This window comes from Microcebus murinus, chromosome 22 (assembly GCF_040939455.1).
Source record: "Microcebus murinus isolate Inina chromosome 22, M.murinus_Inina_mat1.0, whole genome shotgun sequence".
NCBI classification, from domain to species: Eukaryota; Metazoa; Chordata; class Mammalia; order Primates; family Cheirogaleidae; genus Microcebus; species Microcebus murinus.
In genome coordinates this window covers 15,353,408-15,375,309 of record NC_134125.1, presented here as the reverse complement: position 1 = coordinate 15,375,309, position 21,902 = coordinate 15,353,408, and the positions used below count along the sequence as shown (strand labels likewise).

General features: G+C 44.1%; 1 protein-coding gene across 3 annotated transcripts in view; it reads left to right on the top strand.

Annotated features, from left to right (window-relative positions):
- UBE3B (ubiquitin protein ligase E3B) overlaps positions 1-21,902 on the top strand; it is a 55,417-nt gene that overhangs the window by 2,443 nt on the left and 31,072 nt on the right. For all 3 annotated transcript variants that reach the window (XM_012756505.3, XM_012756504.3, XM_075996628.1), the window contains exons 2-14: positions 682-781; positions 2,627-2,808; positions 2,956-3,076; positions 4,486-4,545; positions 4,924-5,028; positions 7,013-7,109; positions 8,587-8,672; positions 9,976-10,058; positions 14,373-14,478; positions 14,765-14,885; positions 16,249-16,426; positions 18,641-18,807; positions 19,980-20,147. In XM_012756505.3, coding sequence (XP_012611959.2) covers positions 2,648-2,808; positions 2,956-3,076; positions 4,486-4,545; positions 4,924-5,028; positions 7,013-7,109; positions 8,587-8,672; positions 9,976-10,058; positions 14,373-14,478; positions 14,765-14,885; positions 16,249-16,426; positions 18,641-18,807; positions 19,980-20,147 — 1,453 coding nt within the window. In that variant the 5' untranslated portion in view covers positions 682-781; positions 2,627-2,647. The remainder of the gene's footprint in view (positions 1-681; positions 782-2,626; positions 2,809-2,955; positions 3,077-4,485; positions 4,546-4,923; positions 5,029-7,012; positions 7,110-8,586; positions 8,673-9,975; positions 10,059-14,372; positions 14,479-14,764; positions 14,886-16,248; positions 16,427-18,640; positions 18,808-19,979; positions 20,148-21,902) is intronic.

Sequence of the window (21,902 nt, the reverse complement as noted above, 5' to 3'; positions counted from 1 at the left end):
CTTACTTAGTCCTCATGAACAGCCTCTAAGCTGATTAACAGATAAAGACAGAGACTCTCTCCCTGCAGTATGTGGCAGAGCTAGGGACTGGCTTCCACTCTGACTCCAAAGCCCGTGTACCTCTCACTGTGCTGTGCTGCTTCATCATGTGCTTTCTGGGGAAAATTTAGAAAATAGAGACCAGTTAAGAAAAATGTCCCACAATTTACACTATCTCAAAACAACCACTCTTAACATGTTGGTATATTTCATCCCAGTTTTGTATCTATTTGTGCACATGCATTTTTCTTTTCCTTTAGGTAGTTGGGATCATACTGGTTCATAGGCAGCCCCTTTTTTCACTTCTAAGGCATAAACATTTATCCTTATCATTAAAAATGTCAAATGTAATTTTCAGTGGCTTTTTAACATTCCATCACCTCTAAGTTTTATTTTTGCTTACCAACACAGCTTTAATTCAAACAACTTCTTTGGGATTGTTTTCAACCTATACCTTTTAAATTGTGAGGACTGAGGAGAAATAGTCTAACATTTAGACCAGACACTAACAAAAGAGGATACAAGTGGCATTTTTAAAAAATGGCATTTTATTTATGACTTTTACTCAGTGAGGAAGATATATGATGCCACACCTATGAAACTTAACACTCAATCTGGAATTTTTTCTTCTGCTTCTGCCAGAAACAAGCTACTCGAAAGTGAGAAGCCATCTTCAGCTGTGAGTCCTGCACAAGATCACTAATGGTTACCTGGCATTTGTGCAACACAGGCAGGTTCTCAGGTGAGCTCTCCAGACTTCCACTGCTGGGGTCAGAAGAGTGAATGGTTCAGAAGACCACTACCTTTTACTCTCCAATTTTTTTTTTTTTTTTAGAGATGGGGGGTCTTGCTTTGTCATCCTGGTTGGAGTACAGTGGCACAATCATAGCTCACTGAAGCCTCCAGCTCCTAAGCTCGAGCAATCCTCTCACTTTAGCCTCCCAAGTAGCTGGGACTACAGGCATGCACCACCATGCCCACCTGATTTTTTTCTTATTTTTTTTAGAGATGGGGGTCTTGCTATGTTGCCCAGGCTGTTCTTGAATGCCTGGCCTCAGCCTTCCCTAGTTGCTGGGATTGCAGGCATGAGTCACTACATCTGATTTTCTCCAATCTGTGTATGCTCCCTTCTGTGGTCAGGTGGGCTCCGTTAATTTGTTTCAAGAATTACTGATGATAGACTCACATGTTGGCAAAGCCCTGATATTTGACGGGTGTGAATCATTGTTGAGAAGGGGCTTCAGAGGTCCTTGATAACTTCATGTGGCAGGAGCCTAGCACAAACTTTTTATTCAGGATGATGTTTCAACCTGGTAAAGAGATTGTTTACCAGAAGTCAGGATTTCTGAATAATTCGTTTCAGTGTTTTTGACAGCTGGGCTGATTGTGCATTTTTCATAGAATGCTGAAGTTACCAAGCATCTAAAGAAATCATCTGAGTGTGAGAGGCTCCATCCATCAGTGCGCGCATGCTCTAGGCTGCTAGCCAAAGCCATCCCTTTGGGAAAAGACAGTAACCGATGATTCAGATTAAAATGGGATGTATAATTTAGAGCCTGTCTCCAGAAGAGTGTCTGTCAGTGGACAGGAGTAGTTCTGCTGCTATAAAGTATTCAGCAGTCCTTGGCAGAATGGAAATAGTAAGGACAACAGAATAGGTTATACATAAAACCAAACACATTCAATTTAATGGACTGTCTTGCATTTTGAATTATATACCTTTTGCTTTGTTAAGGTTAAATGGCCCCCTTATTTTTGTGCTGGGCACAAAGTAGGCACCAGTAAATATTTATTCAGTAGATGAATAAAAATAATGGTAACAGTAATCATATTTGATTTTTCCCACAAGTCCATATTTGACAAAAGTTAACTGCTTGATGCTGACTTCTGAAATATCGTGGACTACACCAGAAAATTCAAATATTTGGGAACATTTGAATTAGAGCTTTATCAGTGGGATTGAGTCATGCTTTGTTCATTTGTTACACCTCTGCGGAGCCAGTCCTAACCCTATGCCAGGCACTGTGCTCTTTCTCATAAGAGGACATACTTAGCCTGGGCATAGTAACTCATGCCTGTAATCCTAGCACTCTGGGACATTGAGGTGGGAGGATCACTTAAGGCCCAAAGTTCAAGACCAGCTTGGGTAACATAGTGTGAATTCATCTCTACAAACAATTTTTTTAAGAAAGATTAGCTGGACATGGTGGCATGCCCCTGAAGTCCCAGCTACTTGGGAGACTGAGGCAGGAGGCTGCAGTGAACTATGATTATGCCACTGCACTCTAGCCTGGGTGACAGGGCAAGGCCCTGTCTCTAAAGAAAATTTTTAAATTTTTTTAAAAAGATGTAATTATGTAATACAGTATATAGCATCTCCCTGGTCTTGGTGAGTTACATGAAAGGAGCCAGTAGGAAGTTGAGACTTGTGCCAGGAGAGCTGTTAGCACCTTGGAGGGTGCAGGAGGGCCCTTAGTATCTTTCTGCTGCTGCCCAGGCCCCTGCCCACCCTTTGCTCTCGAGCCCCTTTCTATGTGTGTTTTCCATACAACGATCTGCAAGGGCTACTCATCCGTTGTCATTGCAGGGTTTGTGCAAGTTTGCAAACATGTTCACCGTATCTCAGACATCGAGAGCGTGGTTCATTGACAGAGCCCGGCAGGCACGAGAAGAAAGGCTTGTGCAGAAGGAGCGGGAGCGGGCAGCTCTCGAGATTCAGGCCCATGTCCGGAGTTTTCTTTGTCGGAGGCGACTGCAGAGAGACATCAGGTAGGTGCCGGGATTTCTCCAGTGCATTTTTCTCTGCCTCCCCCTTAATAGAAAACAAATTTTCTCTTGGAGTGCTTGAAAAGCCTTCTAGGTGCTACAGGTTCTTAATTAACACTGTCCTTTTTTTTTTAATCTTTCCCTTCCTAGGAGAGAGATTGATGAGTTTTTTAAAACAGACGATTCTGGGTCCAGTAAAAGAAGTGCACTTTGTATTTTTAAGGTCGCCAGGAAACTGCTGTTTTTATTCAAAATCAAAGAGGATAATGAGGTAAAATAACAATAACATACATAGTACATCCATATGCCAGGTCTTTTTGTAAGTATTTTATAAATATTAACTCATTTTGTTCTTATAGCAATTCTATGAGGTAGGTACTGTCACCCCAACATCTGTCCCTTTTGTTTTCTTGGGACCTGTTGGGGAGGGATGATGCCCAGTGCTTCCGAGAATCTTTTCACATTGACTGTCACAAAGTATGACTGTCACAAAGGACTCAGGTGCCTACAAGAGCCAGCAGGGTAGGTGAATGAGTGAAAGAAGCCATATATGAGACAAAACATAAAATGCAAAATATGAATTGTAAACGGTAACTGACAAACAGCAGTGGTGGCGACATCAAGGGAAGTGACGGGGTCTGTGGGCCACCCCATCTAAAGGGGAAGCAGCTGCTAGTTGGCCCCAGCTGGTGGTGGACCCATACTCTGATTATTTTTTTATTTTTTTAAAGAGATGCTGGAGATCTGGGTCTTGATGCTCAATGTTCTAATGTGTAAAAGTTGGCAACTCATTTGAAATTTGCTTTATATCTTGCAAACCAAACAAAACATGCCAGTTTGCCCCTTTGGGTTTAGAATGATCAGCCTGGAAAATACAATTCCAGGAAGCTAGTTGTCTGTCATGGTACAAACCATACAACTGAGGCATGTGTCCATATTGCCAGCTATTATACATTTGCTATCACTAAGCCTCACAGTCTGGGGCCCTGAAAGGAAACCAGACGGGCAAGGTCTCTATCCTTATGGAGCTCGCAGCCCAGCAGGAGAGGGGAGGGTACAGGCAGTGAACAGGTGATTACAGCTGAGGACAGACAGCTTGGAGAAAGTGACCATCATCATACAGAGGAGGAAACTGCGGCTCAGTATGGTAGGGATCATGCTGCTTTTAAGGGTGGATCCAGGACTGATCTAGCCAAAACGTAAACCCGTTTTCTAGTTTCCACTTTTCTTCCTTTTGCATTTCAGGATAAAAGTGATGATACAACAGTCTGGCTGATGTCAGTGAGGCAAAAGTCAGTATCCGTGGAGCTTGCAAAATGGCCAAACAGGGTAGCACAGTTTAGGAGACTGCAGCTAGACAGCAGCAATCCAAGCCCAGTGTGCCAGATTGATTTCGTTTTTCAAAAGAAGCCCCAATCTGGATTTTTATGTGAAATATGCCAATTTCTAAAATGTATCTGTAGGGTTCATCCAGCATGTGGGCCCCCAGTTTGAGAACCCTTCTTTTGCCTTTCTGATCTTCAGTTTCCACGCCTATAAGACGGCAATTAATATGGTCATGTATGAATCACTGGCAAAATCCCTGCACTTGCCAGGTGCCCACAGAATGTTTGTTCCCTTCTCTTCCCTGCTGTTAGATGAGTTGTTGGAATTTGTAACCCCCATTCTGTCTTTTTCTAGAGATTGGAAAAGTTGTGCCGTAGCATCCTGAGCAGCATGGATGCTGAGAACGAACCTAAGGTGAGTGGGATGGGAGCTGGAAGGTCTCCCACAAGCTCTTAACAGCCAGCCTATTGGGCTCTGCAAGTTCTTGTTGCATCTTAGGACTAATTTACACACATATGCAAATTAGTAATGGATGGAAAGCATTAATACAGTGCAGATGGTTCCTTAGTTTCCTGATCCAGAAGGCTGTGTTCTGCTCTTGTCTCTTATACAGACAGTAAATTCCCTTACTAGGCTGTTTGGATTTAGTATTAAGCTTTGTTTCCTGTGTATTCATCCGTTCATCCACTTCCTTATCTGGTGCTGGACCTGGCTAATCAGCCCAGTTCCAGGAGTTAGGGCATATGCAGTATGCTGTACCTGCCCATGACATTCTTCTTTTTCCCACTGCAGGTGTGGTACGTGTCCCTGGCTCTTTCTAAGGATCTCACCTTCCTGTGGATCAAACAGATCAAGGCCATTCTGTGGTATTGCTGTGAGTTTCTTGAGCAGCTCAAGGTAAAAAATAACAAAAAGCGAGCGTGTGTGTGTGTGTGTGTGTGTGTGTGTGTATGTCTTTCTCATCTGGGGCCTTTAGTCTATATTTTCAGAGTCTCTGTCATTCCCTTATATACCTTTGGAGATCTATCAGTCAGAGTCTAGTAAAGAGCCCCTGTTCTAAGAGAGAGGAAGTTTGATGCTATTTTCAGCATGAGCCCGTCGTTGGTGTGCAGCATGTTGAACATAGACTGCACTCGCCACAGCCTCCATGCCAGAGAAGTTGTCATCTCCCTTCCCATGTATTTGATGTAATGAATACTTTATGGTCAGTACTAGTCAGGCCTCTGCTACATACACAAACCCAGCATGAGCACAGCTAGTTCCACATACAGGCTAACCAAGAATGAGAACATTTTACTGTAGAATATGTTCTGTAACTCGGCATCTGGCAATGACTAGAGCCGGGGCTTCTCGATTCTTCCTCATTCTTTTCTATCACGTCTGGTCCCTTTCGGGGTCATCGTGGCCTCCCCTGCTGTAATCATTGCAGCCAACAGTTCTGACCTCACATTCTTACTCTGTCTGGACAAAAGAGAAAAGGGAAATCTCCCCCACTTTAATTAAAAAATCCAGGAGAGTTCTTAAAGGCCCGATGGAATCCTGGGCTCATCTCTGAACGGTCACAGTGGCGAGAGGGTGGGATACCGACACTGTCCAGCCTGGGCCTGTGCCCACCCTGTGTTCTGAGAAGACGGACAAAGGTGTGAGCAGACACAAACAACAGCCACTTCCACTTCGCACATAGGGGGACAGGTTTTTGGCAAGGACTGAGGGAGCAGCTGAGTGACAGAGCACATGACCCCAGAGCCCCCAGCAATCCGGTCCCAGCCATTCCTCTGGGAGCACTCATGAATGGCTCTTGGCCACGACCCAGTCAAGGCAGCAAGCCAGTGACAGGCCACACCTGACTTGTCAGGTGAGGGTTATGGCTCAGAGCAGTGGTCCTTACACCTATGCCTTGGAGCCCTGGGATTCTACCAAAGTGCTTTTAGGGTCAAGCGGACAGGTTATTCCCCTACCTTAACGGGAGCCAGACTGATCCTCTTATCTGCTTTCTGTATCTGTGTTCTACAACAGATTTCTTTTTGAGAAGAGATTCTTCTATTTTGAAAAACAAAATTTATGTGGAGAAACAGACATTAGGAGAAAAGAGGACTGGATCTGGAGCAAGGAAAATCTGAAATGTAGTCCTAATTTTGCTGCTGATTTCCCACGTGGCCTTGAACATATGACTTCCCCTCTCTTGTTCTCTGTGAGCTTAGGGTTTTAAAATCTGTGGTCTCCAGGGTTCCTTCCAGGGGCACATGCTGTAGGATATGAGCCTAGAAAGCAGTCAGGTCTTTTGCCTGACTAACTCTTGCAAAATAATCGTAATTATAAAATGAACTATCATAATTACAACAAAAGCCAGCATTACGTGGAGTTATCTATGTGCCAGGTACTGTTCTTGGTGCTTCGTATGCATTAATCTGTTCCTCATGACAATCCTTTGAGGAAAGCAATGTTACTGCTGCTAGGCAGCAGATGAGGAGACCAAGGCACAGAGGTTAAGAAACTTGCCCAAGATCACAACAGCTAGTAGTGGTGAAGCCGGAAGTCTGAGCCCACAGTCCCTGTTATGCTCAGTTGTATTTCTGCTCTGTTTGCTGCAGAGTTCAGATACACAGACATATGTACATATGGTGTGCCAGCCTGGTCTTCTCGTTTTACAAGAATTCTCCATTCCCAGGGATATTTGATTCCATGGTCAAGCACTAATGTGCCAAAATTCTTGTCATGTAACTCATAAAGTGATCATTCCCTGAGGAAAAAAAGTATGCAGAATCATATTCCTGACTCATTTATTCCAGTCTGAGTGTACTTAGGAGTAGTTGGAAAGTGGATACTTCACTATCTGGACTCAGAGGACAACTGTGTTAATAAACTCTCCTACTGTTTCCAGCCTGAAATCTTACAAGACTCTCGACTCATCACGCTGTGCCTCACGATGCTTGTCACCTTCACAGACACTTCAACATGGAAAATTCTCCGGGGGAAAGGTCTGTGGGACTTGTTTCAAAATCTTTCCTAACTGGTATTTCTGTAGAGAGCTTGGGGAAATCTTCATTCCTTTTTTTTTTTTTTTTTTTTTTTGAGATGGAGCTCTTGTTGCCCAGGCTAGAATGCAGTGGTGTCATCGTAGCTCACAGCAACCTCAAACTCCTAGGCTCAAGCAATCCATCCTCCTGCCTCAGCCTCCCAAGTAGCTGGGACTACAGGCATGCGCCACCATGCCTGGATAATTTTTTTTTATTTTTAGTAGAGACAGCGTCTCTTGCTCAAGCTGGTCTTGAACTCCTGAGCTCAAGCGATCCTCCCACATCAGCCTCCCAGAGAGCTAGGATTACATGCGTGAGCCACAGCACCTAGCCACCTTTTCTTCTTCATAAAAAGCATTTTTGCCTCCACAAACCTCAGGGAAGGCCCTGAGACTGGACAGATGAAGATGCTTTTGGCATATGCCATCGGACTGCATTGTAGCGTCCCAAATACATTCAATATCGTGTGTCAAACTTTCCCCTTTGAACCTACATTTGAAGGCATGGTTCTGTTTTCTATTGTTTGTAAAAGAGTGCCTCAGCCTCTAAGTGATAACATTCACTTTTGCCCATAACATTTGCTCCATAAAGCTGCCTCCTTCCCTGAAAAGCATCCTTAGCCTTATGTATTTCATAGCGTCATTTCATTCATACGTTCAACCAATAGCGACTGTGTGTGCCAGGCACTGTGCTCAGCACCCGAGATACAGTGAGGAGCGAAACAGAAAGGTCACTGCCCTCCAGGGACTCTAGACACTCCCTTCCTCACAGAACTTAGAGTCTGCTGGGGAAGCAAACATTAAATAGAAGTTGCTCGTGTGTCTATATTAATATAAAATGATGTTAGTGTGGTCAGTGCTCAGAAGGAAGAATATGAGAGAAATGATGCGTTCAGTGGGCGGGGAGGCTTTGCTAGCCCCAGGGCTCAGGCTTTCCTGAAGAAGCGATGTCTGAGCTACGAACTACAGGGAGAGCTGGAGTTCACAGAGCAAAGAGGAAGGATAAAACTGAAAGCAGAGGAAACTGCATGTGCCAAGGCCTCCGGGTCAGCGAGAAAGGTTTATTTTTATTATCCTGGACTCTGGAAGTTGTTGAGTTCCAGGCTCTGCCAGGAAGCCCATGTCCCAGTGGGGAGAGGAGACAACCACAAGGAGCCCTAGGAGGGAGTTAGAAAGGTGCTACAGGAGCTGGAGGCCCGGGGGACAGGAGGACCCTTCACCCAAGAGGCAACACCCAAGCCAGGCCTTCCAGGAGAGACAGAATTCCAGATATGCCGAACTTCCTGGCACTATGGTTCTAGACCTAAGGGAAAAGGAAGGCAAGCCAGGGAGTATCTCATTTCCTGCTGCCTTGAGCGTGAGGTGTCATTTTTCTGTCCCACATGAACAGGTCACATGATGGCAAGAAATTTTTTTCTCAAATTCTTTTCTTCATTTAGGTGAGAGTCTTCGACCGGCCATGAACCACATTTGTGCAAACATCATGGGACATCTCAACCAGCGTGGATTTTACTCTGTGATGCAGGTCTGTGACCCCGTCCCCTAACATGTGACCTCCCCATTCTCCAACACTTGAACTTGGATTTTTGCATTTGGTTTCGGCATATCTGGTGACCCCCTCCCTGAAACACTTTTCCCAGGAAGCGTTTGGTCTCCGTGTGTTCTCCTCCCTCCCCGTGGCTAGGGTCACTTATGAGTCAGATAAAGGAGGACAATGACACTGGGATCCCTTTAATGCTCTACATTTTTTACTGTAAGGGTAATCCAGTCTCTTGAAATTTAAACTGGGGAAGGAGGCCTCAGGGCTTGTTCCCTCAGGTTCCTTCTTGGCTAGTGTCCTAGCTCTGTGTCCTAAAACAGCCTCTGTCCATTCTACACCTTATTGTGGCCACTTCATACCTCCAGGGAATTGTTAGAAGCCTAATTGCTATTTAAAAGTGCAGTCGTGCCACATAATGATATTTCAGTCAATAACAGACCACATGTGCAATGGTGATCCCTTAAGATTATCATACCATATTTTTACTGTACCTTTTCTCTGTTTAGATATGTTTAGGTACACAAATGCTTTCCATTGAGTTATAATTGCATACGGTATTTGGTACAGTAACATGCTGTATAGGTTTTTAGCTTAGCAATAGGTCATACCATGTAGCCTAGGTGTGTGGTAGGCTATACCATCAAGGTTTGTGTAGGACACTCCATGATGTTTGCACAATGACAAAAATTACCATTTCTCAGAACATACTGCTATTCAGTGATATGTGACTACGGAATTCTTGAGTTCCAGAAGTAATCTCTTTTTTTTGCAAACAAAGTGCCAAAGTTTATTAAAGCATGGTACATTCCAGAGAAGGAATGGGTCAAGCCCCAGAAGGAAGGAGACTGAGAAGTGATCTTGATTTAGCCCTTCTTTCTACCTGGCATTGTGAGGGGCTACTTCCTGATTGGGATTCATTGTCCCCTCACCACAACCCTGTGAGATGGTGTGGTGGCAAAAGGTGGTATTATCAATAGTTTCTCCCAGCACTATCACTGGCCTGCTTCTGAAATAATATGGTAGCTTGAAATTTTAAGTTCTTTTTATTAGCTGTTAATTTTTTTCATTAATAACTTTATTATTTTAAATTTTTAACATAATATTTACAATAGGGAGAGAATGGTAGAATGAACCTCCATACCCAATACTTTTTGCCCCTTCCTTTTTTAAAAACATTCCAATGCAATTTTTTACCTGAAGCACTCATTTTACTTTTTTTCTCCTTTCTCATGTACAAATGAATACAAAGTTGGTGTCGTCCCCTGACCAGTTAAAATGTCCTTTTCAGGTGTTGTTGACCCGTGGCCTGGCGAGACCCCGTCCTTGTCTGTCCAAAGGCACTTTAACGGCAGCATTTTCTCTGGCATTGCGGTAAGAAACCACAGCTGAGGCGTTGGCATGTTTCGGAGTGCTTCCTACTCTTGGTTTTCTTTTCTCTTTTACTGGCATTGGGTATGGACTTGCCCACTTTGTCAGAATTTACGGGAAGTATTGTTCTTAGCAAAAGTGATGCATTTGTGACTGCTCCAACTTCTTAGTCCTCAGTCTATAACCTTGAATATTTTTACAGTGTGGTCTGTGGAATGACACTATTTAAAAGGAATTACTTTCATTCTGCCAGTGGCCAAGATGCAATCATTTTTCCTTTAGAGGTTTTAATTGGTAAAATAAAGGACACTTAAGAGCTGGATGAGGCCCAGCAAAGGGCAGGATAAAAGGATTAAGGGAATAGTGTTATAAGCACAAGTGTAAAATGTTAGAATTTGGAGGCTTCCAGAGGATGTGATATTTGCCTTCACTTAGTCAGTTTGGAGAAATAAAGTACATAAGAAGCTAAATATTTCCTTATAGAAATTGTACCTGTACTTCTGAGAACTGCCAGATATTAAAAACTGTGCTTGTTAATGGGTCCAGAACATTCTTAAAGTGTTGAGGGGAACACTAACCTGGGGAGATGTTAGTGAGAGCTCCTAGAAGGGAGGGTGTCAGGGTCAAACCAGCTTGGTAAAAGCTGCCTGCTCTGCCTGCTTCTGCTAATCCACTACACACTTTAGGGCTGAAGGCTCTGAGAAGTCCTGCAATGGTAGCAAGACCCCTGGGTCTGTTTAACCCAGTGTTGGTCTAAACATATCTGAGAATGGAATACTCCTGCCTTGTTTTTGGATGGTGGAACATGTCTCTTAATAGTCCACAAAACCATTTTCCATGGAACACCTGTTCAGAAGCTAATGGTCTAGAGCATGGTTTGGTAGACTTTTTCTGTAAAGGTCCCGATAATAAACATTTTCAGCTCTGTGGCCCATACAGCCTCTCTCACAGCTGCTCTGCCATTGTGCCCTGAAAGCAATCATAGACCGCACATAAATAAGTGAGCATGGCCGTATTCCAGTAAAATTTTATTTACAAAAATAGGCAGTGGACCAAATTTGGGCCCCTGGTCTAGACTGTGCTTTCGAATAACCACTAGCCACAGTTGTTAACACTGATATTTTGAGCATTTCAGTCTTATAAAATGTTCTTGTACGAAAATGGTACTCTTAGAAGTGAACGTTTAGAATATGAATTCTGATAGCCCAGTACCACAGCTGCTCATTGGTATTGGAGCACATTAGCTGGAAGAAATCATTTTCCCCCCTTAAGTTGTTCTCATGATTTTTTCCTCCACGTGACTTCTGATTTTTTTTAAATAACATCTTTATTGAAGTATAATTAACATCTATATGTTTCAGTCATTTAATGTGTATGGTTCAGTGGTGTTTAGTGTATTCAGAGTTGTGCAGCCATCACCACTATCTAATTCCAGAACATTTTCATCACCCTAAAAAGAAACTTTGTACCTATTAGCATTCACTCTACTTTCCCCTCTCCCCAAAACCCCTGGCAATAACTAATCTACTTTCTATCCCTTTGGATTTTCCTTTTCTGGACATTTCACATAAATGGAATTATGTAATATGTGGGTTTTTTAATACTGGCTTTTTGTACTTTGCATAATATGTTCATGGTCCATGCATGTTATAGCATGAATCAGGACTTCATTCTTTTTTATGGCCAAATAATAGTCAGTGTGGATATAACACATTTGAGTTGTTTCTACTTTTTATTATTAATATGCTGCTATGATCATTTATGTACAAGTTTTGGCATGAACATGTTTTCATTTCTCTTGAGTATATTCCTAGGAATAGAATTGCTGGGTCATGTGGTAACTCTAACTTTTTGAAGAATTGACAAACTATTTCCCAAAGTGCCTGCACCATTTTATATTCCCACCAGTAATGTATTTCCAATTTGTCTGTATCCTTGCCAACACTTGTTAAGTCTTTTTGATTATAGCCATTTTAGTGGGTGTGAGGGGGTATCTTGCTGTCATTTTTGATTTGTAATTCTCTGGTGGCAAATAATGTTGACCATATTTTCATGTGTTTATTAACCATTTGTATATCTTTGCTGGAGAAATGTCTATTTAGATCCTTTGCCTGTTTTTTGTGTTTGATTATTGAGCTGTATGAGTTCTTTTTATGTTCTGGATACAAGTCCCTCATCGGATATATGATTTGCAAATATTTCCTCCCATTCTGTGAGTTGTCTTTTCACTTTCTTGATGGTGTCTTTTGAATCACAAAAGTTTTTAATTTTGATGAACTACAATTTATCTATTTTTCTTTTTGTCGCTTGTGCTTTTAGTGTAATATCTAAAAAATCATTGCCTGACTTAAGGTCACAAATATTTGTTGTGTTTTCTTCTGAGAATTTTGTGGTTTTAGTTAGAAAGCTAGCATTTAGGGCCGGGCGCAATGGCTCACGCCTATAATCCTAGCATTCTGGGAGGCCAAGGCGGGCGGATTGCTCCAGATCAGGAATTCGAGACCAGCCTGAGTGAGACCCTGTCTCTACTATAAATAGAAAGAAATTAATTGGCCAACTAATATATATATATATATATATATATATATATATATACATAATTAGCTGGGCATGGTGGTGCATGCCTGTAGTCCCAGCTACTGGGGAGGCTGAGGCAGCAGGATTGCTCAAGCCCAGGAATTTGAGGTTGCTGTGAGCTAGGCTAACGCCACAGCACTCACTCCAGCCTGGGCAACAGAGTAAGACTCTGTCTCAAAAAAAAAGAAAGAAAGCTAGCATTTAGGTCTGTGGTGATCCCTTTTGAGTTCATTTTTGTGTATGGTGTGAGATAGAGGTCATTATCTTATTTTTTTATTTATTTTTTTTTTTTGGAGTCAGAGTCTCACTCTGTTGCCCTGGCTAGAGTGCCGTGGTGTTAGCCTAGCTCATAGCAACCTCAAAGTCCTGGGCTTAAGCAATCCTTCTGCCTCAGCCTCCCCAGTAGCTGGGACTACAGGCATGCGCCACCATGCCCGGCTAATTTTTTATATATACTTTTAGTTGTCCAATTAATTTCTTTCTATTTTTAGTAGAGACGAGGTCTCACTCTTGCTCTTGCTCAGGCTGGTTTCGAACTCCTGACCTTGAGTGATCCTCCCGCCTCGGCCTCCCAGAGTGCTAGGATTACAGGCGTGAGCCACTGCACCTGGCCTCATTTTCTTATTTTAATGTTTATCTTTTCCTGATTATGGAAGTAATGCATGCTTATTATAGAAAGCCTAAGTAAAACAGAAAAATATAAGGAAGAAGAAAATTTATCAGAGATATGTTGAGTGATTACCAAACTATTTTTCAAAGCACCTGCACCATTTTACAGTGGTGTACAGATGTGTCTCAGTGATATATTGTTAACATTTTTTAATGTCTTCTTAGTCTTTTTAAAAATTTATACAGCTGGGTGCAGTGGCTCATACTTGTAATCTCAGCACTTTGGAAGACCAGGAGTTTGAGACCACCCATGGACAACATAGTGAGACACTTGTCTCTACAAAAAATTTTTTTAAATTACCTGGGCGTGGCGGTGTGTGCCTGTAGTCCTAGCTGATCAGGAGCCTATGGCAGGAGTATTACTCGAGCCCAGGAGTTCGAGGCTGCAGTGAGCTATGATTGTGCTACTGTACTCCAGTCTGGATAACCCTGTCTCAAAAAAAAAAAAAAAGTATACATATTTGTGTTCATATATATATTTTTAAATGTTAGTATCATACTATATACATTTTTACATAGACTGCTTGGTTAACGTATGAGTTATTGGTGAGTTACCACAGAGCAAACATACCTGGGTAAGCACCACCCAATCGAGAAATCAATCATACCAATACTCCAGAAACCCCTCTTTTTCCTCTCTCCCCATCAAAAGCCCCTTCCTCCTCTCCCAGGCATCTAGTTTTTTATCCTGCTTTTTTAAAAAAAATGTATTAAAGCATGAACATTTTCTCATGTCAATAAAACTTCAAAACTGATTTTTCATAGATGCACAGTCTTGCATCCTGTGACTAGAATGTCATTGACTTAACTGTTTCCCTATGATGTGTCCCCATTTTCAGCCTTTAGTTTTCCCAGAAGTCTTGTGAAGCATAATTTGAGGATTGCTCAAGGTCAGGAGCTCGAGACCAGCCTGAGCAAGAGCAAGACCCCGTCTCTACTAAAAATAGAAAATTAATTGGCCAACTAAAAGTATATAGAAATATATAGGATTTGAGAGTACTGTTAGGGTCGTTGTTTTGTTCCGGGTGCACACGAAGACCTGTCTGAATAAGCTCCTCTATCTGTGTCTAGCCCTGTGATTGCTGCACAATTTTCAGACAATCTGCTCCGGCCGTTCCTCCTCCACGTCATGTCTGTTCCTGCCCTTGTGACTCATCTCAGCACAGTGACCCCCGAGGTAAGTGGGCTCTGTGAGTTACCCCCAAACCACCAGTTCTGTTTGTGCTTTTCTTTTATAGAAATTAGAATGTAAAATGTTTTCTGTTTCCCACTCCTTCTCCTGATTTTTCTTCTGAACAAGTTAGTAGCCCAAAGAAGCAGGTTCTCCTCTTTGTCTGTTTTCCTCTTGGGGATTGGTACCATGTTCTGCATCAGTAGGGTGTCATCTGCAAGTGACCAAGTGACACTGTAGCAGGAAACTCTTCCCATCAGTTTCTGCTCTAACAGTCTGTAATTGTTTGCAGCGCCTCACTATTTTAGAATCTCACGATATGCTTCGTAAATTCATCGTATTTTTAAGAGACCAGGATCGCTGCCGTGACATATGTGAAAGTTTAGAAGGATGCCACACACTTTGTCTGATGGGTGAGTATCAGTGGCTGCAATGTGATTGTGTCCTGGCCATCAGGGAAAGCTCGAGTGTTTTGCTTTTCACTCTTCTAGAGATCGTGAGTTGTTTTTAGTTACAACTGGAAGTGCTTACATTAAAAAAAAAAAAGGTTTCAGCTGATAGGCCTTATCTTAAAAAAAAAAAAAAAAAAAAAAAAAAAGGATCCAAAGAATAAAATAGACATGTAAATTAAAAACCACATTGAAAATATACCAGGCTGGCAAGCTAGTTAAGTGACTATAAATGAACGTTGGATTTCAGCCCTTAGCTTCCTGGCAGCGTAGGAAAAAAATGAAAGTGTGGTGAGTTGCCTGGATAATTCTTTTCTCAAGGGAGAGGGAGGGAGTAGTTGGGTGGGGCTTAGAGCAGAGTAGCGCCTGCTTCGCCGTTGTATAGTGTTTTAATTATAGATAAAGAAAGGGTTTGCAGACACAAGCACTTGGAAACAGTGGAGGCACATAATTCTCATTGCCTCACAGGAAGAAATTTATTTTAGATAGAAAAATCTTCTTGGGGCTAAATTTTAAGAGTTTATGGTAAGAGTCTTCACACACAGGATATTAAATAACTTTGGTGAACATTGAATAACAGTGATTTCCCAGGACATTCATATATTCTTCAAAGGGTCATTTCTTAATATTGACTCTTGATTTTTTTTTTTTTTGAGACAGAGTTTTGCTCTGTTGCCCAGGCTAGAGTGCCATAGTGTCAGCCTAGCTCACAGCAACCTTAAACCCCGGGGCTCAAGCCATCCTCCTGCCTCAGCATCCCGAGTAGCTGGGAGTATAGGCATGTGCCACCACGTCTGGCTAACTTTTTTTCTATTATTAATAGAGACACGGGGTCTCTCTCTTGCTGACACTGGTCTTGAACTCCTGACCTCAAGTGATCCTCCCGCCTTAGCTTCCCAGAGTGCTAGGATTGATTACAGGCGTGAGCCACCACACCTGGCCACCCCTTGATTTTTAAATATCAACATAATATTGAGCTGTAATACTAAATATCATATACTTGTGTGTGCCTGACATTTTACATGTTGATTCATATAATCCTCACATTAGAGTGGGGAACAGTGTTCTAATCTTATAGATAAAGAAACAAATTTGAGAGGTGGGTGGAGGGCCGTGGTGCAGCTTGCCTGTGGCAGAACCAGGATTTGAAGTCAGGTCAGCCTGTTTCTTACCCTGCACCCCATGGCGGCTTCCGGCCCCAAAGGTGCACGTGGAATTTCTCCCACACGTACCATGTGGCCGCCTGAGCTCCAGGCAGAGAGCAGGGCTGGGAGGCGCTGAAGCGTGTCTGTCTGGGCCCCTCACACTTGGCCTTCTGTCCTCATAGGCAACCTCCTACACTTGGGCTCCCTCAGCCCCAGAGTGTTGGAGGAGGAGATGGATGGGTTTGTGAGTTTGCTCACCCAGATGCTGTGCTACTGTCAAAAGTATGTGTCCCAGAAGAAGTCCAACCTGACCCACTGGCACCCTGTCCTCGGCTGGTTCTCCCAATCTGTGGATTATGGGTGAGTCCTGGGGCAGGTCACTATCTTTCCTGCCTCCTCCTGCCTCTCTCCTCACTGTCTCCCCCTTCTTCCTTCTTTCTTTCTTCGGGTTTCTGCTGTTTTGTTTCTTATCGCAAAAGTAATGTGTTCATTGTATAAAATATAGGCCCAAAGAGAATAAAAGCCAACCCATAATCCTCCTACCCAAAGATCAGCTGAGGAAACATCCTTTTAGTCTTTTTGTATATAAAATATCAATTATTTTTTACAAAATTGAAATCATATTATTTTGGGTTTTTTTTTTCATTATATTGTGAGCCTTGTCCATTGGTATTTTTTCTTCTTTGCCATCACTTTTATTGATTGACTAGACTTTTCCTTGTTCAGAGATGCCAAAACAAGACAAACGAGTCAAAGGGAGTAGAAGTCACCCCAGATCCTTTTCAAGAGGTAGAATGTAAATTAAGAAAATTTTAATTAAGGCCGGGCGCAGTGGCTCACACCTGTAATCCTAGCACTCTGGGAGGCCGAGGTGAGCGGATTGCTTGAGGTCAGGAGTTTGAAACCAGCCTGAGCGAGATACCGTCTCTACTAAAAATAGAAAGAAATTAATTGACCAACTAAAAATATATACAAAAAATTAGCCGGGCATGGTGGCGCATGCCTGTAGTCCCAGCTACTAGGGATGCTGAGGCAGTAGGATCGCTTGAGCCCAGAAGATTGAGGTTGTTGTGAGCTAGGCTGATGCCACAGCACTCACTCTAACCTGGGCAACAAAGTGAGACTCTGTCTCAAAAAAAAAAAAAGAAAAAGAAAAAAAATTTTAATTAAGAATCAAAAACATGGCTGGGCGCAGTGGCTCATGCCTGAAATCCTAGCATTCTGGGAGGCCAAGGCGAGAGGATTGCTCAAGTTCAGGACCTCGAGACCAGCCTGAGCAAGAGCAAGACCCCCGTCTCTACTAAAAATAGAAAATTAATTGGCCAACTAAAAATATATAGAAAAAATTAGCTGGGCATGGTGGTGCATGCCTGTAGTCCCAGCTACTTGGGAGGCTGAGGCAGGAGGATCGCTTGAGCCCAGGAGTTTGAGGTTGCTGTGAGCTAGGCCTACGCCACGGCACTTTAGCCCAGGCAACAAAGTGAGACTCTGTCTCAAAAAAAAATAATAAAAAAAAAATAAAAAACTAGACTGGAAGAACAGAGTTCAAGCAAGGCAGCGTTGAAGATTGGAAATGTGCACTCAAGGCTGGATGACGTGGCTTCTAGACCACGTCTAAAGCTCCCAGCTGTGATGCCCAGCTGTTTTCTGGTTCAGATATCTGCCTGGTAGGTGCCCTCGAGGCAGGAAACTGAAATCCAGGGAAGGAAATCCCTGAACTTGTTCTGTTTTTATTTGTATCTGAGTGACATCTTTGGGTCCTCCCCAATTAAAAGACTCATTGCCAGAGGATGAGCCGCCCAGCGTGACGCCCAGGCTGAAGAGGATGGGGTGGCTGGGAGGCAGGGGAAGCAGAACGCACCCTAGTGGACAGCCCGGGCCCAGCCCCAGCCCCACTGCCTCCTCTTCAAGGGACTTTGGACACCTCCCCTCCCCTCGCTTTCCTTGTATGAAGCGTGGGGATGATTTTGTAGTCCTCTGGCGGAGCTGCCTTGAAGGACCGAACGAGACGATGCATGCAGAGGCCTAGGAGGAGGCCTGGCCTCGCTCAGTGGCGGTGGCTGTTAGCACCGTGAAGATGGGTGCGGGTTCCAGTGCAGGGTCTTGAGCAGGAAGGGCACGACGGCAGATTTCCAGAACGTGAGTGGTGCTGGGGCACCACGGAGAGAGGAGCCCCGGAGGCAAGGAAGCACTGAGGGAGCTGTCAAGCCATCTGGATGTGGGGGCCACACCTGTAGGCCAGCTGTGAGGAAGAGGCATTGTGGCAGGCACGAGGTGGCCTTTGTCAGCTTGGTGATGGCTGGTGTCTCTGAGAAAACCGTCATGGAAGGGGGCACTACACCTGGGGACCTGGGTGAGCAGAAATGCTGCTGGCAGACAAGATAAAGGGTCTGTGCCTTCAGTATACCCTAGTGATAATTTGTTGGTTCCGCTTTTTTTTTAATCTTCTTTGCCATGTTGAGAGGCAGGCCCTGGCTGCACCTCCAAGGGAAGGGTCCATTAGGCGCTGGGCAGCTGTCCCTGGCCTTGCGTTAGGTGGGAGCTGACAGCCCGGTCTCCTCTGCTCTCTCCTAGCCTCAACGAGTCGATGCACTTGATCACCAGACAGCTGCAGTTTCTGTGGGGGGTGCCCCTCATCCGGATCTTCTTCAGCGACATCCTGAGCAAGAAGCTCCTGGAGAACCAGGAGCCAGCAGCCCCCGTGCCCCCACCGTCCCCGCAGAATGTGCTTCCAGTGAAGAGTGAGTGGCGGAGTGGGCCTGGCCCCGGGCGTCTGCCCGGCTGAAGTGCAGCTCCCGGTTCTCCCCGCGCGGGTGTCCCACGCTGTGGGACGCTCTAACTTCTTCCGCAAAGATTCTGAGGCTGCTTAGAAAAGTTCCCATTTAGCCAAACAGTGACAGAAAATCCACAGCCATAGAGAACAAGGACCAGGGACATATAAATAGGTGAACAAAATCGAGATCATGTGTACAGAAGAACGTCCACAGATAGAGCTTCCACGAGGGCCACTGTGGCTATCTCTGAAGTTCAGTTTGGCTGTGAACTTTCTAGGAGCCAAAATGAAAAGGGAGTTTTGGACCCCTTTCTTCCTTCTCATTCCTTTGGGGAAGTAGAGCTTTTCTGAGTTCTTAATCTTAAAATAAGTCTCCCACGGGGGGCTCTTTAGCAAAGGGCTGCTCCTTCAGCTGCATCCCCGTTGCAGGATTAGGGAGGGGATCCATGGAAACGTTTTTCTTGCCCATTCTGATGAAAGTTAAGGAAATGCCACTAACATAATTCAGTAGAGTTACCTGCCCGTGGCAGATTTTTAGATTTAGAATGGCTTTTCTTCTACTCCTCAGTGCATTGCAAAACTCTGTCTCGGAGCTAGCAGTGAGGAAAGGCCCAGCAAATGTAAATCCAGTAGGATATAAATGGGAAGGTTTAAAACAAAAGTTTAGAATACCCTTCAAAACCAAGGATCGGTGATGGAGGTTGGCAGGCCTTACTTCCTTCTAAAAGCACAGCAAATGGAGACTCAGCCAGGGCCCCTACCTTTGTCCCCCTCTGCTAGTATGCTCCTCCCCTGATTATAGTCCTCTCCTAATATAGGCACCCCCACACACAGAACTTTTACCTTTGTGGGATCTGAAATCAGGTGATAGAGTACAAGAATCCTATGTAAGATTTTACTATGCCTCGCTTGTTTTGAGAAAGTTTTAGATATTGTGAAGAGGGCTTTGAATTCCACCTAAAAACCTATTGTTAATGTTTTGCTGACTTATCCGAAAGAAATTCTTGAGTCAGAGCAGCCGCCCCACTGTCTGGCCCTGGCTGTAAATCTGGAACTGTGTGGAAATGCTCTTCCCCTTCCAGGGTGGCATTTGGCATATGGCTGAACTTCTGCTCGCATTTCTGCTTTTCTCCGTGCCAGATCTCCTAAAACGTGCGTTTCAAAAGTCTACATCAGTCCGGAATATTCTCAGGCCTGTCGGGGGTAAACGCGTTGACTCTGCAGAAGTCCAGAAGGTCTGCAACATCTGTGTCCTCTACCAGACCTCACTGACAACGCTGACCCAGATCCGGCTGCAGATACTCACAGGTTCGCAGCCACGGGGCGGCGTCTTCTGTCTCTCAAATTGGGCAGTTGGTCTTAAAAGAAGTTATTTGCTTTTTTCTGATTTCTTTGACTCAGAAAACAGATTTTTGAGGCAGGGTGTTTTTGAGCTGTTCTTCTTAGAGATTGGTACACCTTGGTTAAATAGTTCAAGTTAAACCTCAGTCATAGCACTTCCATTTTGTTGCTCTTAATCAATTATGAAGTACAATGTACTTTTTTTTTTTTTTTTGAGAAAAATGAAAGTGTGAGATACAATGTACTTTTAAAAAGTTATTTTTCCTGAACAGAAAACTAGAAAAGGCTGGACATGGTGGCTTACACCTGTAATCCTAGCACTCTGGGAGGCTGAAGTAGGAAGATCACTTGAGGTCAGGAGTTCGAGACCAGCCTGAGCAAGAGCAATACCCTGTCTCTACTAAGAATAGAAAAAATTAGCTGGATTTGGTGGTGCACACCTGTCATCCCAGCTACTCAGGAGGCTGAGACAGGAGTATTGCTTGAGCCCAGGAGTTGGAGGTTGCTATGAGCTAGGCTGACACCACAGCACTCTAACCACAGTGACAGAGTGAGACTCTGTCTAAAAAAAAAAAAAAAGCATAAATCACACTTCTTCTCACTTTCACACTTACATATCCATTCTTCAAATATTCAGAGTACCTGTATGTGCCAGGTACTGAGGAGAGTTGAACAAGACAGCCGAGGTCTGTGTTCTCAAGGTGATTGATTCTAGGTTAGGGAGACCAGCAATAAGCAAGCGAAAAGGAGATTCACTCTGTGAACGTGAGCGTGATCGGCTTGGACTAGAGCAGGGATTCTCAGATAATTCTTTGTTGCCGGGGGCTGTCTCGTGCACTGCAGGATGTTTAGCAGCCCCTGGCCCCTCCTCACAGATGCATCTTCTCACCCAGTTGCAACAGCCAAGTGTGGCCAGACGCCCGCTGGGCAGCAAAATCCTTCCCAGTTGCGAGTCACTGGCCTGGAGCAGTAGCGATGGCAGTGCAAGTGGGAGGACTTTGGGGTGCTTTAGAGGAAGGATCTCACTGGCAGATTGGGTTTGGAGGTGTGAGGACCAAAGGTTTCAAAGATACCAGATTTTCGGCCAAACCACCTCTGTGGATGGCGGCACTGTGTTCTTAGCTAGGGAGCATCAGCTGGGGGCAGGGCCCGTGGGGACTCTGTTGTGCCGTGGCTGTGACAGTGTAAGGTGCCTATGGGGCATGCAGGCGGAGGTGTCCAGCGGCCTCTGAGGACACTCTGGGAGCACCAGCCGAAGGATATAGCCTGTATGTCTGAGTCCCTGTGGCCGCCAGGAAGCAGACTTTGCATGTCCTCTGTGTCACCTTTGCTTCCCCAAGGTTCCATTTTTGTGTGGTATTTCAGAGCATCTGTGCTACGGTCACTCACTGCATTTCCATGTTTAAAATAAGTAGAATAATAGATGAGCGGGAGCTTGGCTAAATGTGGCAAGCCTGCAAGATGGTTTAAGACAGGGTCAGCAAACTACTGCCTGTGGGCCACATCCAGCCCGCTCCTGTTTTTGTAAGAAACTTCTATTGCCACACAGCCAAACATGTTCTTTTATGTACTTTCTGTGGCTGTTTTCGTGTCCCAGTGGTAGCATTGTGTAGTTGTGACAATGTTCAGTTAAATGTGGCCCGAGAATGCCTTTGTACTTTGAGTCCTTATGTTAGGAACTGCAAATTAACTTAGTATATAAACTAACTGAAAGTGGCCGGG